The 18,450-nt window shown below is 33.5% G+C and overlaps 1 protein-coding gene across 10 annotated transcripts in view; it reads right to left on the reverse strand.

Annotated features, from left to right (window-relative positions):
* LOC134230410 (dual specificity tyrosine-phosphorylation-regulated kinase 4-like) overlaps nt 1-18,450 on the reverse strand; it is a 53,448-nt gene that overhangs the window by 2,739 nt on the left and 32,259 nt on the right. For 3 of the 10 annotated variants that reach the window (XM_062712220.1, XM_062712223.1, XM_062712222.1), the window contains 11 exons: nt 6,908-7,063; nt 5,815-6,055; nt 5,358-5,521; nt 3,876-4,012; nt 3,461-3,601; nt 2,907-3,045; nt 2,684-2,765; nt 2,333-2,566; nt 2,077-2,206; nt 1,648-1,853; nt 960-1,076 (listed from right to left, as the gene is read on the reverse strand). In XM_062712220.1, coding sequence (XP_062568204.1) covers nt 960-1,076; nt 1,648-1,853; nt 2,077-2,206; nt 2,333-2,566; nt 2,684-2,765; nt 2,907-3,045; nt 3,461-3,601; nt 3,876-4,012; nt 5,358-5,521; nt 5,815-6,055; nt 6,908-7,063 — 1,747 coding nt within the window. Of the gene's footprint in view, nt 1-361; nt 431-959; nt 1,077-1,647; nt 1,854-2,076; nt 2,207-2,332; nt 2,567-2,683; nt 2,766-2,906; nt 3,046-3,460; nt 3,602-3,875; nt 4,013-4,972; nt 5,110-5,357; nt 5,522-5,814; nt 6,056-6,907; nt 7,064-9,007; nt 9,103-15,037; nt 15,291-17,869; nt 18,002-18,450 lie in introns of those variants that run through there. The other 7 variants (XM_062712228.1, XM_062712227.1, XM_062712229.1 and 4 more) reach the window with 6 other exon arrangements.

An 18,450-nucleotide genomic window follows, 5' to 3' on the forward strand; every position in this document is an offset into this window, starting at 1 on the left:
ATTTAGACTAAGAGATAAGAAAGACTCTGATAATAGAAACGAATAAGTCTAATTTTTGCTGATATACCTTTCTAAAAGAAAATTTGGTTGGTTAGAAAAGGAATGATGTCTAAACTGTTGAAATATTACTTCAGTAGTAGCAATATGCTAAAGTTTTAATCCAAATTCATGATCATGCATGGATTTAGCATATTTTCTAAATGGTTTTTAATTTGAGTAAATTTAATGTTCATGCATCATTCCAGATTAAGACGTTTTGAGAGGAGAGATTACATTTAGTAGACGATGGACAGTGAGGAGTTTGATCCAGGTGCTAGATTAGGTTATTAGAAGGTTAACAAATCACTGTCTAGTTCCTTACTTCTCTTTGTAATGGGGCACTGCTTTCCTTAAAATAACTTTATATAGGTGACATGTGTAGTGGTCTTATCTGCAGGTGTAAAATAAAATAGCAGGTTTATTTGTAAGCTTTCAAACAAGCAAATACTTTTTTTAAAAAGGACTCATTTTTTAAAAAGTTTATGTCCTTATTCCTTATTCCCTTGTTAATTTTTGGTAGGATGATAAATGAATGCTGCATTTTTAGGTTGAATGTGAGATAAACATGAACATTTTAAGTGATGCGCATAATAGAACCATCATCATCCTCAAGTCAGCTAGACTCCAGGGCATTTCAAACAGTGACATGTGCAAATGTAGTGGTATTCACACAATAACATCTTCAAATTTGTTTGGTGATGATAATCTGTGTTGCTTGTAAGATTTTACATTATATTTCTGCAAAATTTAGGATAAATAAATTGTGCTGGACCTAACTGATTTTCTACAGCAAATCATACTTAATATTTTTTTTATTGATAGGGCTCATTGTGTGCCATTTCTGCATCATGCTAAAGTACAAGTGACTGCTACAATCAATGAGATTTGATCATCACACTAAGACAAACACTGGTAGCTACCTCTAGCACTGTGCTCTTCTCGAGTGTGCTCAGCTGAGGCTCCCACGGGGGGAACCCGTTTGGCACTCTGTTTTCTTTCCTTCAGACTCACTTTCCATTCATCACTCTTCTGTCGCTCTGAAGTGGTCACCAAGAAATCAGTACACGAATCAATCAGTATAAATATATACACACTGATTGACATTAACAATTGTTATACCCCTACAAAACTGTCCCTTGATAATTCTTACTTTAAAAAGTCTAACAGTTCAACTGTTTTCCCCAACTGTCGGTTCAGGAACTGTTTGAATAGACTGTTTAAAAAAGACTGTTGCCCACTGATGTCAAATGGCGCTAAACTGAGTTATCTTTTCATTCAGCAAAGGAGTATAACAAAACAGTTGTTGACAGGAGTCTCGAGAAACAATCGACCTGTTAGACCAGAGTGCAAACTGTTGCCTGTGGACTACGGCCTTGGGCAACAGCTTGCACTCGTGTCGAACGGATCGACTGTTTCCCTATACCAAGTCAACAACTGTATACTTTAATTAAAATCATATTTAAGCCATTAAGTATAGAGAAAAACGATTAATGAAAAATAAGGTACAGGTATTTCTCATTTTTAGTGTTAAACAATTCTTACATATTTCAGTAAATGACTCCACACAGATATAGAAGTCATGTTTTTTTTACCCCTTGGAGCCCCTACCTTTGCCTGGAACCTGGGCCGGCACCTTGTAAGGGTCTGTAGGTTTCTGGGCTTCATTGTTATGGTCAGACACGGCGGGTGAGGGTCGGTGGGAGGCCTTCTGTTGTGAGCGGTTGGAATCCCGCGCCTTACGGTTAACCAGACCCTCCTTGATCCAGTCATGCTGAAGGGCCTCCTCAGGGGTCATTCTGATATTGGGGTCCCATCTAAATAAGTACAGTAAACTTGTACAACTGCAATGATCCACTGTGTCAAGCTCAATTATTTTCTACCCCAACCTTTTTTTTAAATTTGCATAATTTGATCTAATTTAATTTACTGAAGTAATTCCTAACATAGCTGTTGACTTCAATTTTTTTCATTTGATTTTTTAAAAACACATTTTCCATCCTGTGATTCTGTGATTTTTGATGCCCTGACTATACTCACTCTAGGCAACGCCTGATGAAGTCCAGGAAGTTAGCATCACACGTCTTCACAGCCTGCTGCAGGTCCTTAGACCCCACCCTCCTCTTTTTACCTTTACTGTTTGTTATACAACGGGGATTACCCTTGGAATCTGATAAAAAAAAAATCTACATGTACTCATTTGTTTTCATATATACCAAAAATATTTTAAACACTTGAAATATTCAGAGGTTAGACTGTACCCTATCAGACATATGAAGGTTTGACTGTAACCTACCAAAGAAGAGCCTCCTTCTGGTTGCCTGGTCCAGTACGTTCCCGCTGGGGAGTCCCAGGACCTCCATAATACAGGCCAGCTGTTCCACCTCATTCTCCCCGGGGAACAGGGGGTACCCCGTGTAGAGCTCTGCCAGGATACAGCCAAAGCTCCACATGTCTATAGGCATGGAGTAGGGTAAACCTAGGATTACCTCCGGAGACCGGTAAAAACGACTCTGGATGTACGTGTACACTGGAGAGAAAAAAACATACAGTTAAACATGGGTATAGTTAAGACACTTATAATGAATTCATGGTGAATTGATTTTTATTCCCAATCGTTCTAAAACATATTATAATCACATCTTACCCCTTTGATGTTCATAACAACTTGATCCAAAGTCTATCACTTTTATTGAACTTTGACCTCGTTGTCGAAGTAATATATTTTCCTGTAAAATAAAAATTTGGTTCTTGATCAATCAGTATCTTTCTTTAATACAGATTAAATATGTCTCTCAAAACTTTCTTGTGTGTAACCGATATAGTGATACATGTATACAGATTTTAATTTGATATAATAAAAATCTTACTGGCTTCAGATCACAGTGAATAATTCTCTCGCGATGCAACATTTTAAGGCATTGCAGGAGAGAAAAGGCAAATCTACGAATTAAAGCTATACTGAATCCCTGAAAATTGTTCTTCTTGATTAGCTCATAGAGATTCATCCTGTAAACAAACAAAAAATATATTTATAAGTCAATTTGTTAATTAATTAGAATTTATTAGATACATAAAAGTGCAAATTTGAGCAGAATGGTGAATCAATGATTAGATGATTTTCTGTCTTTGAGTGGGCACATAATTGACTGCATGGGCACATTAAACATATTCCTTATATTCCTAGCTTTTTAATCAAGTTCTCAAATTCTTTTAGCAATAAATCAATCTCAGTTTAGTTGTTTGAAACATAATTCATATATTTTGCATATATATATTCTATTTTATTTTGTCATTTTCCTAGCCAAATATTTTTCATAAAACATGCAGTAATCAGGAAAGCAATGCTAAAAAAAAATACATCTTGTTTCGTGATTTTATCAATAATTAGAAGAAGTTACATTATAACTACATGTAAACCTACCCCATGAGCTCGAATGTGATACAGAGATGATTGCGGAAATAGAAGTATTCTCCCATGTGGATGATATTAAATTGGTTGTCTTTGTCTCGTCGACGCAGAGCATCTAGAATTTTTACTTCCACTAAAGCTTGGTGGTGAAATCTGTCAACAATATAATTAATTATAAAGTCAAATCAGTTCAATAATGTTCATCTGCCAGCCAAAATAATTTCAAATTCATAACATCCTGCATTCATATTTAAAGGTATTTCAATTCTTTTTCTGTTGAATTCTTTCCATTTTCAAATATTTTTACATTCCATAGTACTGAACATTGAATCAAAACAAATTGACGTTATTCTCATTTCTAAATTAACACATTAATTACCGGTGATATCTCGACTTTCACTATAGTGCAAAATGATTAAGATATTACCTTTTCTTATTTCTGATAATTTTGACAGCTACCATCTGATCTGTTTTGTGGTCATAGCATTTGACCACTTGACCAAATGACCCTTTACCCAGCACTTCAAGAATTTCATATCTATACACCATGTGGTCATGCATGACCTAGAAAATAATTAGTGCAGAAATAGCAAAATGGCAGAAGGGTGCAAAGTATATGCTCATTATCCAAAAGGGCTAAAGCAAGGATAATGCAGAAAATCTATCCAAAACACAAATATATAAATGTATATTTGAAAATAGTGGATATCCAATATACCGGGTACATGTATGGTATACTGAGTAACAAATGAAAAATTACAAAAAAAATCAATGTTTTCAAAGAGGATAGTCAATTTTTAAGTATAAAATGGCTAAGTGAGTAATATTTTTGCCAAAAGTCAGTTACACTCAGTTATATTAGTATTACTTTAAAACATTTATAGAGAGATGAGGCTGCATTATTCAGCATCCTATCTTACAAAACAGAAATGGACTTAATATAAAGAATTTTTTTTTTATGTAGAGGTCTGTTTTACAGAAGCTTTTACATTATCACTTGGTACCCTAATAGGTTATCACTCAATAAATATATATTACCACATATTATATATAGAAATCAAAATTAAAAATTTATAATTGAAAATATATTCATTCTGACGAACTGGTAATGGCTAGGCAAATGACAACATGCTCTAAATATTATGATTATTTATAGACTTCTCTACCCTGTTAAATAATATTTTGTCCTAAGCAATCCTATTCTAAAGATTCTTTTAAAGTCACACAACTATAAATACTTTAAATAAATGTTATTGTCACTATCAACTCAGAACCCAGTAACTGTTTCAAAAGTTGATAACTGGCACAGGTAAAAGTTTTCTATAGGGTAAAACCAACTACTTTACAAAATAAGTGTAAGAAAATTCAAACGTGCACATAAATAATATATATATGATTCTAAAACTAAGCTGATAAGTTCACTAAAAACCCTATAAAAGGTTTTTAACTTCTAGCCAAGCTCTATATTGTGTGTTTTCCAAGCAATGTTGCGGCCAAAACTATTCACTCCGAATCAGGTTTTACCTCTTCTTATTACGAACAATCTTAATAGCCACTTCCTCATCACGCTTATGGTCAAGGACTTTAACCACTTGACCAAATGACCCTTTCCCTACGACTTCCAAAATTTCATAGCGGAATGCCATTTGGTCACCTATTATCTAGAAGATTGTCACAAACTCAAATTAAATCACAAAATCTGAATTCAATTTTTTTAGTGCATACCTAATATAGTCCTTTCCTATTTATTTTTCATACAACTTACATATGGTGGCATTAGAAAAACACATTTAAAGTTCCATTAAATCTGATGACTATCCACAGCTAACTTCTAAATTGAAAGTTAAATCACGGGAAATTATCATTGCGGGATGAAAGACTTCCAGCTACAGGTTTTTATATATCCTACCTTGATGTAGGATCCATTTTCATCATCGTAGCCATTGTTTTGAGCTCCACCGGGGACACCTTCGATCTTCTTAGCCTCAAGACCGAGGAACCAGATCTCTGGGTAATCTAAGATCTCTGTCTGTTCAAACGCTGTCAATTTACTTCTAAATTGCTTAAGAGCCTCTGAAATGAAGAAAATCAATTTTTTTTCAGAGATGCAAAATCAAGCACAAAATTCAGATTCATTAGATACTATATGAAAATTCTGAAAAATATTTTGAAATGTCTTAAATTCTAAATTGTACAGAACTAACACAAAGTCTAGAAATAGATTTCTTCTATGATTCTTAGACAAATTTCATATCATGATTTAATAAAAAATAAGTAAATTTGAATATCTAACTATTCACAACCCAATTCCGTAGTACTGCTCAGTTAAAAAAAAAAGAAGAGATAAACTGGTTCCCTGCCCTCACCTCCAGGAGTCATTGGCAGCTTGTTCCCGTAAGCATCCCTCTTTGTCCTGTCAGGGGTACCTGTGTTGATAGTGGAGTAGGAACTTTGACGAGTGTAAGCTTCTGATTTCTTGTTGAGCTGAGGGAGGGTGTTGGAATCGTTTTCATGGTGCTGTTTCTGGTGGGAATTTTTGAGGTCGTTTTGATTGCTCAGCTGTGGAAGTGTTGTTGTTGGAGCAACAGCAGCTACTAGCTTACCGCCCTGTGAATATACAAAGAGATAAAATTACCTAAGCTACAAGCATACATCTTCCTCATATTAAAAATACGATTCAGCACAGTAGACCCCTGACTTATGTTTGTGCTGTGTGGTGGTGTAGGAGACCGCTGACTTGTGTTTGTTCTGTGTGGTGGTGTGGTGTGTTTGTTCTGTGTGGTGGTGTGGTGTGTTTGTTCTGTGCGGTAGTGTGGTGTGTTTGTTCTATGTGGTGGTGTAAGAGACCGCTGACTTGTGTTTGTTCTGTGTGGTGGTATAGGAGACCCCTGACTTGTGTTTGTTCTGTGTGGTGGTGTGGTGTGTTTGTTCTGTGCGGTGGTGTGGTGTGTTTGTTCTGTGCAGTGGTGTGTTCCGTGTGGTGGTGTGGTGTGACTTGTGTTTGTTCTGTGTGGTGGTGTGGTGTGGTGTGATGACTTACCTCGGTGTAGGAGACCCCTGACTTGTGTTTGTTCTGTGTGGTGGTGTGGTGTGTTTGTTCTGTGTGATGCTGTGGTGTGAGTTGATGAACCTCAGTGTAGGAGACCCCTGACTTGTGTTTGTTCTGTGTGGTGGTGTGGTGTGACTTGTGTTTGTTCCATGTGGTGGTGTGAGTTGATGACTTACCTCGGTGTAGGAGACCCCTGACTTGTGTTTGTTCTGTGTGGTTGTGTGGTGCGTTTGTTCTGTGTGGTGGTGTGGTGTGTTTGTTCTGTGTGGTGATGTGGTGTGATGATTAACCTCGGTGTAGGAGACCCCTGACTTGTGTTGTTCTGTATTGTGTTGTGGTGTGTTTGTTCTGTGTGGTGGTGTGGTTTGACTTGTGTTTGTTCCGTGTGGTGGTGTGAGTTGATGACTTACCTCGGTGTAGGAGACCCCTGACTTGTGTTTGTTCTGTGTGGTGGTGTGGTGTGAGGAGGGTTGTTTATTGGGAATCTGCTGGGAGGAGGACTGATATTTGCTGCCATCAGCATTCAGTCGATTTGACCGCTGCTGGATATTGGCATGTTGAGGGCTCTGAAATCAAAATAACATTCATGTAAGAAATATTACTGACTCTGTTAACAGATATCAAACTATAAATATCAACACTTTAACTGATTCTCCTATGAAAGGTATTGTGGTTCTTATAATCAATACTCTTATATCATAAGTAAATGGAGCCCTGAAAATAATAAATTTATACTAAATGAGAAAGTGCCATTTACTTCTTCCATTAAACTGATTTGATGCGTTAAAATAGCATGGACCCTTCATCAAGTTTCTCTCTCTCTCTCTCTTTGCTCAGTGAGTTTTATATCAAAAGCATGCACATTTCAACAACAATCAATTAACAGCTTAGGTCTTGATAGTTTATGACAAATATCCCTAATTGATAATTCAAACCTTCTACAATTGACGTAAATCCTTTTATAAAATATAAATTAAAGATGGTTTTTCCATGACCTTTAAGTTGTAAACATTCTTAGAAAAAAATAAAATGAGTTTGCTAAACACTGTCATAAGCATATGTCAAAAAAAATAACAGGTGTTCTCAGAGGACTAAAAATAAAACACTTTTCAAAAATACTTCATATTATGAAATGTCACAAAAGACACAATAACAAACAGTTTCATACTGCAGACAGTATATTATTTAGCTTATTTAAGGACATACATGGAATAAATTTGAAATTTATTATCTTCTTTCTGTTATAAAAGAATTCCAATAATTGTGTCTGACTCCTATTTCTCAGGTTCCTAAGATGTTATACCCTTCCTCTAAATCAAATATGAGGAAAGTGAAGTGAAAAAAATTAGTTTTGTAAAATTGTATTTTCATTAGAATTTTTATAATGATTCATTCAATATAATTATGCTGTTTTTAGTTCTAAGAACTTTTCATTACATTACACAGAGGCAAGGTTGCATATGACCCCATTTTTTAAAATTATATTTCTGCTTAATATTATATACAACAAAAAGCCTTTTGTTTAATTACCCATTTTTAAAAGAAGTTTGCCAGAGGACAACCAAAAAACAACACAAAAGCTTTTAATGAAATTCAAAGGCACATGTAGTTTCAAATAAAGAAATTATGATTTGGTTGTTTAAAATTTAGGCATTTTATTTGAGAGACTGCATAATGAATAAAATTTAAACAAAAATGTTTGAAGGTGATATTAAATTTTAAATGATTATTTAACCACAATTCATTACTGATTGTTACATGAATGCCCTTTACATAAAAATCTGATTTGATAACAGAATGATTACATAACACTAATTCCAGACAAATAATACTTACAGAAGAAGTTTCAGAAGTCATAAAATACCAGAAATAAACACACTACAGTCTATAGACAAAACAATCAAGAAATCCTGTCACTATTCCGTACAATTAAAGCAACATTCAGGCAATATCAGAAAGCTGGCTTTAACTTGGCTGTGGGTAGCAACAGCGCATACAGCCCAATTAAAGACTCGAGTGTGAAAGCCTTTGTTTAAAACATGGATTAAAAATAAAATTAGTTACAAATTCACGACATAATAGTCTAATAATATTATGGGACATTATATGGATTGCATTTTTAATCTTCAAACAAAGAGGCTATTAACTGATTTTTTTCTGTGTTTGGACCATATGTGACCTGTATTCTGGTTTCTTTACACAGACAGGGTAAAAAGTTCCACCAAAAATGAGATTAATAATTAGTAAAGCATAGTCTGTCACTGCAGAACAGGCCCTGGGAGACTTAAGGCTCACAAATTCATTTAAATTGACTTAGATCTTTATATAAAGACTCACTTTCTGAGTTCTGTGAAGAAGTTACAGAATTTACCAAATGACTTACATGATAACTTTTTTAACTTCATTGACACAGGAGTTCAAACAAATTAACAAAAATCACATTTTAAAAAAACCCAAATTCTGTGACAGACAGGATCTTATGTTTTTTTTTCTGCCCTGGATTTTAATACCTCTCTAAACACCAGTCCCCCTATGCCACTTCTTTTGAGGGCCGAGTGAAGGTCCCTTCTGGATACAGTAAAATTAATGTCTGCCATAGGGATTAACAGAGTTGTCAGCTATTCTAGCATCACAGATCACTGATTTTAAAATCAAACCTATATTATCTTCTTTCTCATCATTTTTTTTTTATCCATCACATGTATACATGGGCCATGTGTGGCAACACAATAATAAAAATCTGCATTGCTTTTTAAAGTTAATCTTCCTTTTGGATGAGAATCACATGTCGCTTTCCACGTTAACTCCAAGCACTGTCTAATCAATTTGTTGCAGTATTTAAAAGTGTATAAAAGCTGTAATTTAAACTAATATCTTCCTGACTTATTGTCAGTTGAAAGGTTTAGGCCACTTTACATGGGTAAAATTTTTCCACAAGACAGTGTGAAAAGTTACTGAATTGATACACTAAAAGACCACAATCGGTCCATAGAAATGGTAAGCCAGCTCAATGACAAATAATCCATTGGAACTATGCAGAAATCAAAACAAACTGATCAAATATTAATTATTCGGTCAAATGTTCATTCCTTCTAGCAGTGAAGAAAAATTCAATAGATCCTGCAATAATTAAGGCCATTAAACATTCTGGTCAGCCAGACAGAATTGCAGCTTTACACTTATAAAGCCACGACTTTACGACAATCCACAATTATTGTTTGATTAATTGATACTTCAGTTATCCAGTGGCACTCTGAACACAACACTTATGATTTTTACCCCACACTGATATGCTCCCAAATCCAAAAGAATTTCAATGTTCAGTTACACTCTGGGATTAAAAATGCATGTGTCTAAATATTCCTGGTACTGGAACAAATATAATCTAAACAGACCAATGTGTCGCACTGGTGGAAAACTTGACCAAACAATTGATTCCATCACACAAAAGACTGGGTATCATATTTTATCTTTAAACCTTATAAAACTTAATGCATATATACTTTAAATAAACATAGAACAATTTATACAAGGAATTAATTAAAGTGCCCGAGGAAGTCTTAAGCAATGGAGAATTCCCTTACACCTGCGAACAAATGTGCCACGTAATTCTGATATACAAAGTGTGAACTAAGTCATCAAATTACTCCGATCAAAAATTAACAAAATCAGAAAAATGCTACTTTGTCCCTTGTTTTTTACAATACCCAGTGCAAAATAGGGGTATAATGTGATCTTTTATTTGTATATTCCAATATATTTATTTTGTATATACAATTAACTTTGAAATTTATATGAAGATTAAAAATAATGGCTGATAGCTACATAGGTATAAGACATTTGATCTGGCTGGCTTTTCTGGTGTAATAGAAGAGATATTTAATAAACACAATTTAACTTTACAAATATTGTCACATTACCATATTTAACACTTAATGGTTAATAACAGGATTAAAACTGTGTTAGTCTAAATAAGAAGTCTTTGATGAGACTGTAGCTCCTCTGGTTTGTACTTATACTAAATGAGGACTTCATGAAAAAAGAAACTGGTTTGACTTTTTTGGGGGGACATTTCTTGATGTTTTCTTAACTTGTACCAATTAAGTTTTCTCAAAATCAAATCAAATATATTTTTAACAGATCTTCACAGATTCTTTAAAGCTAATTGGCAATATCAACTGGAAGAATTAAATGTGTCTCAATACAGATTTGTGTACCAGGTTTTATTGAAATCTGATAAAAGCTATTTTAATTAGTGATGCAGTATTTGGGGGAAAAAAATACACGTGGCTCTATATTTTTTAACCAATGCAACATTGTTCATCAATTTTTTGTGTAACCATGATGACAACACAATTCATTGAAATTAAAAGTCAATTCACAGAAAATTATGCGAAAGATTAGGCGTTAATTAATTGTACCAAAGTTAAATTTGAATTGGACAAAAATTTTAAAAAGGGTTTGGCATTTTGAAAATATTTTCATTGTAGAAATATCTTATTTTTAGCAACCATGGCAACACTGTTTGTCAAAACTGAAAAGAAGGATTTAATTTGTATCTATAAATTTATTATACTTATGACTTTTTTAAAATTGAAATTGGACCAAAACCATAGGAGGAATTATAGCATAGAAAAATTGTTTATAGATATTAGATAAATAGACACTTTAGGATAAACTTATCTCCTCTTAAACCAGCAGAGGTAAAAATGCAAATATTTCCTATTAATGCCATTTACTAGTAATCATCCCCACCCTACCCCTCCAAAAAAAAAAAACAAACAAACACACTAACAAAAAATTCTGAAAAAAAGATAAAAGTCTTGTATGCAACTGAGCTTTAATTCTTGCTAAAGTTCTAGTAAGTCTGCAACCTTCAAGCTGGCCTCCAACTTAACACTGGAAAAAATGGCTGATACCAAAGGACATCCATAATAACTTTTCCTGTAAATACATTTCTTTTATTGACAGTTTATTTTTGAAGTTTCATGATTGTTGTCATCAAACTTTTGACCTATTTGATGCAGAAATAAAAATTCCCTCACTACATGTAATCTAAAACAAGTGCAAGAACTATGGTTCAACATACCAAGGCTGAGTGCCAATTAAGCATTGTAAAGGAACTGTTGGTTTGAACTAAATACTAGTATGATCCATATTCACCTGTTATCATTTTGAACACGCCCATATAAAGAAGCCCATGGGTCGCAATGCTCACATGAAACTATCAAATTCAAATTTGGTGAATTTTTCTTCATTTAAAATTTGTGCTTGCATTGTAAATGAATTTTCAGCATTTTCAGAGCAACCCAAAACTCAAGATCTTTTGGAAGCTGAGTTAATGCACAGTAAAACATGCTTAGTGCCAGGAAGGAAGAATTTTGCTTCATTTTGATAAATGTGATTAATTTATTTCTTAAGATACATCCGCTAAGTTCATAATACTAATTTAAAACTAAAGGAAATGAAAATCCGCTATAAGTGCAAATGTTTGCTACAACTGTGTTTTACTGTATTTGCATGAGCTTGGTTTAATATCTTCTCAGTCAAACAATTAACTGCTCTATATGTGGAGTATTGAAATGAAGAGTTAGACTGTTTGCAGACATAATAAGAAAGGCACAGTCAATTTAAGCTTGAAATTCTGCTCATCGCTTGATCAACATAACATTTCTTCATGACTGATGAACTACTTGCAAAAAGACTGACCAAATGTAAATCAAAAGTGCTGGGCATTTATGGAAAAAAAATCTCTCTCAATAAAGATTTAATCCTGGTATTCAAAAGTTCTAAAGCAGTCCATTTGTTCTAAAGCATTCCATTTCAGCCATTTTTAAGGCTACTTGCAACTCTTATCACAACAGATGTGACAGTTCTCCGTAACTTTAGTCTTAAGAACCCTGTATGGAATATGTTTGGTACTTTGAATCTACCTCCTATGCATAAAATCACCAAGAATAATAGAAGCAGGGCTCTCACGCCACTTTTTGGGACTGGGGCCGGGGCAGTTCAAATTGGGAAAATTATCAGCATTGGAAAAATGGATAACCAAAAATTCATTAAAAAAAATCCTCAAATTTTGCTTTTCTAGCATTTTGTCATCAATTTAACCCTGGTTTTGAATAAACAATTAAACAGAACAAACATGCGTACGTAGGCTATTTATGAAAGTACATTAGCTTTGTCATTACTATCTTTGAGTGTTGATATTGCGGTTTTATGTCTTTCTGAGTGACATAATAGTAAAATAGTAGTACAGTTTCACTTTCATTTGCAAGTGTGTTTGTTTGGGTTTCTTTTTTTCGCGATTAAGTTTCATGGACTTTTATTTTTTAATTAATTTTTTGCTATGGAAATTGGGAAATTTACACCTTTCTTTTGGGAAAAAAATTGGAAATTCAAATACGAGATGAGAAGGAACATCTACTAAAATGGAAATTCAAATACATAGCTGACCGACATTGTGTCTTAGTCTAGGTGAGCTAAAACCTTTGACCCTCATTCTGTTGAATTATGTATGATGATGTGGGAAGATCTTAACATCTAGAATATTGAGCCAAGCAATCCTACCGAGTCCCCAATCTATCATAAGAATCAATGTTATGTTTATTTAGGTTTAAACAATACCATATTAAAATTTTGACTAATCAATCAACCTGTATTATCAAAATTAAAGAGGCAATTCAATGCCACTTAATAACACAGATGTTCTGATAATACTGGCATCAAATTGACTAAAAATAACATAACCCATTATCATGATAAAATGATAAATGATAAAAATATATGCACATATAGTCAGAAAGGAAGGGGGGCTACTCTTGTTGTGGGAAAGTTATAACATTCTTTTCTTACCCCAAATAGAGATTTGAGAAGAGGAGGTATATACACATATTTTGTTAAAACTCAAAAGGATAATCTGTTTGGAAGAAACTGTTAAAGCCTCCACTAAATTTCACATTAATTTCATAAAAATCTTATCTATATACAAAAACCCTCTGAAGTGCAAATACAAAAACAAAATATTTTTTCTTAGCACTTTTAAATAATATGGGAATAGGCTAGACTGACCTGGAGTGAAAGGAAGGGAAAATTAAGTTTTTACAAACTCAGACTGCATGAAGATACGAATTTAAATTTCCCAAACATATAACACTTTTTAAATAAAATTTCTTTTCAACCCACCAGTTTTGCTGATATAATTAGTAATTAAAACATTTTAAAATTTATATAGGAATTTTAATAATAAATTTACATTTGCAAGGTTTGCAACTACTGCAACAAAACCATGGCATTTTCATATTAATTGAATAATTAACTGCACATTCCGAAAAAGTGCACTTTTTAAAAATTCATTTAATAATAATTGTACTTAAAATAAATTAAATGGTTCTTCTACTTATCAGCCAAACATACATTTATTGACCATGAATTTGTGCATTTGGGAAAAAAAGGTGTTGGTCTCGACCAGGTCCCCTGAATGCCTTCATGTTAGGTGCTTTACCAACGCATCTGGCCACTGGCAATCAAACTCATGTCCCCTGACCTTAAAGATTTTTATGCCTCCCCAACCGGTCTTTAAGTCACTTCCAGGTGCTTTACCTTAAACTTAGGAACTGCAGCCATGACATAAAGTAAGACAACACACTGGCAATAACCATGATTTATTTGTTATGCAATGAAATATAAAATACATTAGACATGTAAGTGATAATAATCAGTTGAATGAAATCATGGTTAACCTCCCTGACCTTAAACATTTTTACCCCTTTGCCAGTTCTCAGAAAAGTGACTCTTTCCTGGAAAGTTGCAACCGATAGTTATTATGAAATTACGTCTTTTGATTGGTTAATTAATTTGTTTTTATTTAAAAATAACTTGTCACTTCCAGGACATGGCACAGCACCAAATGTAACTAGCAAGGGAGAACAATGCATCAGACCAGACCAGGATTTGAACATAACCTCTGGTGTTCTACCAACAGAACTATTTGACCACTGGTATCAGACCTGCCTGACTGCCACACATTGTAACATGTAAGTTGCTCAAAATTTCTGAAGAAATAAAATTTAGTGTATAAGCTAGTTAACCAAATTATCATCAAAATAATTTTATTTTCTTTTTATTCAGACGTGCGCATTTCAATAATCTGGGGTCATTTTGTAGACTGAGAGTAAACAATAAATTTAAGAAATTAAAATAAATTTCATGGCTTTACTTTGTTCTACTTTTACAAAGAAGAAAATCCCCTTTGTAGATTTACCAAAGATCCATACATTGAGAAGAGAATTAACCTGGATATTATTTATTTCTCTGTTCTGCAAATCCTAAGCGAATTAAAATCTGCCTGTGATCCCGTATAATACAAGTAAATTTAAATTCATTTCCACTGGACAACAATAGACCAGTATAATGACTTGAGAAACTTTTTACGCCATAGAGGATGAAAGTCTTGAGTGCTGTCTTTATAGGCTAGCCAGAGAGAGGAAAATATTCCCTTTGATAATCAAAACAAAAGGGACCTTAATAATTAACCTTACCACATCTATAGATATCTGGTTTTCCTTCTCTCTCTCTTTATTCCTTTGTCTTTCTACATTAGGCAATCGCATCAATTTTTGGTCAAATGGAGGCCAAAATCCTGGTTCAGCCATTGTGATGTTGTTTTTTTTGCACCTGAATAAATATCCCTATATCTTTCTCAGATTATCTTCCATTAAACATTTAATGGCTTTGTTCATGTCATCTCCTCACAAGTAACTGAATGTGCTAAAACTCTAGTTTTCCAGGAATATTCTTTCGCTCATCAGAAAAAGTTCTTTGGACCTCAGAAGTATGCTAGAGGAATACAGTGTAATATCAAATAGCTGTCTCCCTCCTCATATGGCATATAATCATAGATTGTCTGTATATGCTAAAAGTCCCAGTGGTGATATAAACAATATCTTAGCTCGTTCACAATGTTTAAGACTTTAATTCCTTTCACTGTTCAGTCTGAATCAACATTTTATTCACTGCACTGAGGAACAAATTGTATCTTGAACAAACACCGAATAAAGGCTATAGTCATTATAAGAATAAGTCAGTAATAATATTCATATCAATATATCCAAAATTTAAATGAACATCTAGTATATCAGATTGTCCACTTTCTCTTTTAAAAACAGTAATCCATTGAATCAACTGGCAGGATATTTCCAAATTTATTACACTGTGTGCCTTTGATTTCCCCTCAGTTACAATTCCATTTGATTATTCATAACAGCCATTAAGATTGTAATTCTTTCTGAGCCCATAAACTTATCTAAACAATTGTGAAGAAGAATTTAAAAGTTGAAGGAAAAACAAAACTCATATAAAAAACTGAAATGGTCTGGACTGTTCCCTAGTAAAGGTACCATGCTGGACTATGATTGAAACATGTAGATATACACATCAATCTCGCTATGGTTAATTGCTCCAATATTATTTTTTTTTTTTATGTGTTCAGGCTCCATATCAACTTGGAGACAAAATACATGGGACACAAAAGATTAAATTGCACCTATAGTGATGGGGTATGAAAAGAGGACAATTAGCTTAAAGCATTAAAATATATCAGATCTGGTGATCTCTTAACAAATTCACCATGTGGAGAAGTGATGAATGCTATCTGTAAAACAATCAAAACACAACGGCCCAATACACAGAACTTTAATCATTCAATCAATTAATTCTGTACTAGATCCAACATTTTTTATACCCTTTGTGTCTTCAAATGCATCGAAAAAGAATGTGTGCCTGCAGACCATCAATACTGCTCTTAGCTAGAGGCAAAAGTGCAAAGGACCCATGTTTGCAAAACAAAACAAACTGAGTTTCAGACACACAGCCAAGGTCCTCTGTCTAGGATAGTTGACAAAGTCTGCTGTTCAACAGTATCCAAAAGAACAAGTCTATAAAGCTTCCTCCTCCATTGTTAGGGTTTGTGACCTGCATGTTTGTAACAATGCATCTGTATACAATTCCTCCTAGATTTATACCATGTTATGGATTGTGCATATATTTATCATCAGTGAAATATCTCCCATTTCACTTTTGATACCTATTTTACATATATTTAATTGTTTTACTAATTTTTCATACCATGCATCAAATTCATTTACTTTGTTAATTCTTAATATCTTAATTTATTAGTGAAGCTAAACCAACAATTCCCCAAATGAACGTGCACCGCCAAAATTATGTCTAAGACAGACCAGTGCGCATTCTCACATATTTGATAGAGAGAGGGGGGGGAGGGATATACATCTCACATTCCATCATTCTACTACTCAATTTTTATAAATGTTTAGAAATATGAGATTTCCAGTTTTAACAACAGAGTTTCTTCAAATCTCAATTCCGCACAAATGAAGATGATTTAGTGCTCTTTTATAAATGAAATACTGTAACATTTAAAACACTGGAAAAATTGCTAATAAAGAAGTACTTTAAGCACAAGACGTGATAGATGATCAATATTTGTTTATTATTCAAAGAATGACAATCATAAGTAAGGATTCATAACACTGACTTATGTATCAACTATGGAGTCATTATCAACTCTAATATGGATTTCTAGTTACTACCGGTAAGCATCATAAAGGGAGATAACAAACGTATCAAACCAGAAAATTTACAAAATATACTTTAGGGGGAAATCAATGAGAGTTCAGACAGAAATGTTTATATATTTCATCTTTTTATGGTCCACAAATCATCCAATATTGAAATACCCCTCTAAAAGCTTCTTATTTTACTGTATCATTAAAGCCCTTTGAAGTTTTGCAACAATGATATTAAAAATGTGCAGCTTAAAACAGCCTAATTATAACACTTAAATGCCAATGCACTTTGGCAAAATTGTATGCACTAATGGTTTAAAGAAGTTCTTAATTGGATATTTAATTTTAGGCAAACAGCATTTTTCCACATTATACCGAGTAAATGGAAGTAATATTTATTCAGGCCTTTAGACAAGCCTAGATGTTACATGCAATGCAATTGTTAAGTTTTGTCTTCCATAAGCCTATATTATGTGACAACATTACAAACACATTCAATACAATTAGAAACAAGACCTAAACATGCCACTTTTATAAATACATGTATCATTGTCATTAATTAATATCGGTAAAGCATTTACTGACCGACATAACACAATTTCTTTAATATACTTTAAAATTGACAATTTCATCTCTATGATTAAATTTCCTTTAGGTACTTTTTACTCATGTTCTTTAGCAATTTGTTCAAAGCCTAGATTAAGCTAGTCTACTTCTTGAGTCCTGTAAATTATTAAGTAACAACAGTGGATATTTAATTAAGTAAAATAAGAGAGTCTGACTAACCTGCTTGCGATGTGAGATGTTTTCATGCATTATCCTTCAATACGCGGACCGAGTCAGAGAACGATTGGTAGCATCCTACCATCACCGCTATCCAATGTACACAGAGTTACGAGCTGACATTTAGCAGCCAGAGGATATTAATATACTGAGAAGATTATCAGCTTTCAGTTTCCTTACAAAACAGCTTACACAAAACAATGGGCTATTTTAATGTTATATCACAGTTTAAATTCACCTATTCATTAGACCCCTTCCATGTGCTGGACAGTTAATACTTTTTAATTCTACTGGTTTTGAAATGTCTATAATGCTGTTCAATGATTGTCAGGATTAGTTGATGTGAAATCCATTTTTCCCCTATTGGTTTGACGGATGACACATGAATATATGGATATGATTATTTATGACACCTCTTTATTGGGGATTCATATTCTCTAGGATTTTGGATAAACAGATCACCATTAAGTGACCACTTAATATCATATTACCTTCATTATGGCACTGCAACTTAATTAATCTGTACACACTCCTTATAGGGTTATGTACCCTGGTATCCCATAGCAACAGATAGTACTTAATTA

This window comes from Saccostrea cucullata, unplaced genomic scaffold, assembly GCF_032062105.1.
Source record: "Saccostrea cucullata isolate Sc308-1 unplaced genomic scaffold, CSIRO_AGI_Scuc_v1 ctg756, whole genome shotgun sequence".
NCBI classification, from domain to species: domain Eukaryota; kingdom Metazoa; phylum Mollusca; class Bivalvia; order Ostreida; family Ostreidae; genus Saccostrea; species Saccostrea cuccullata.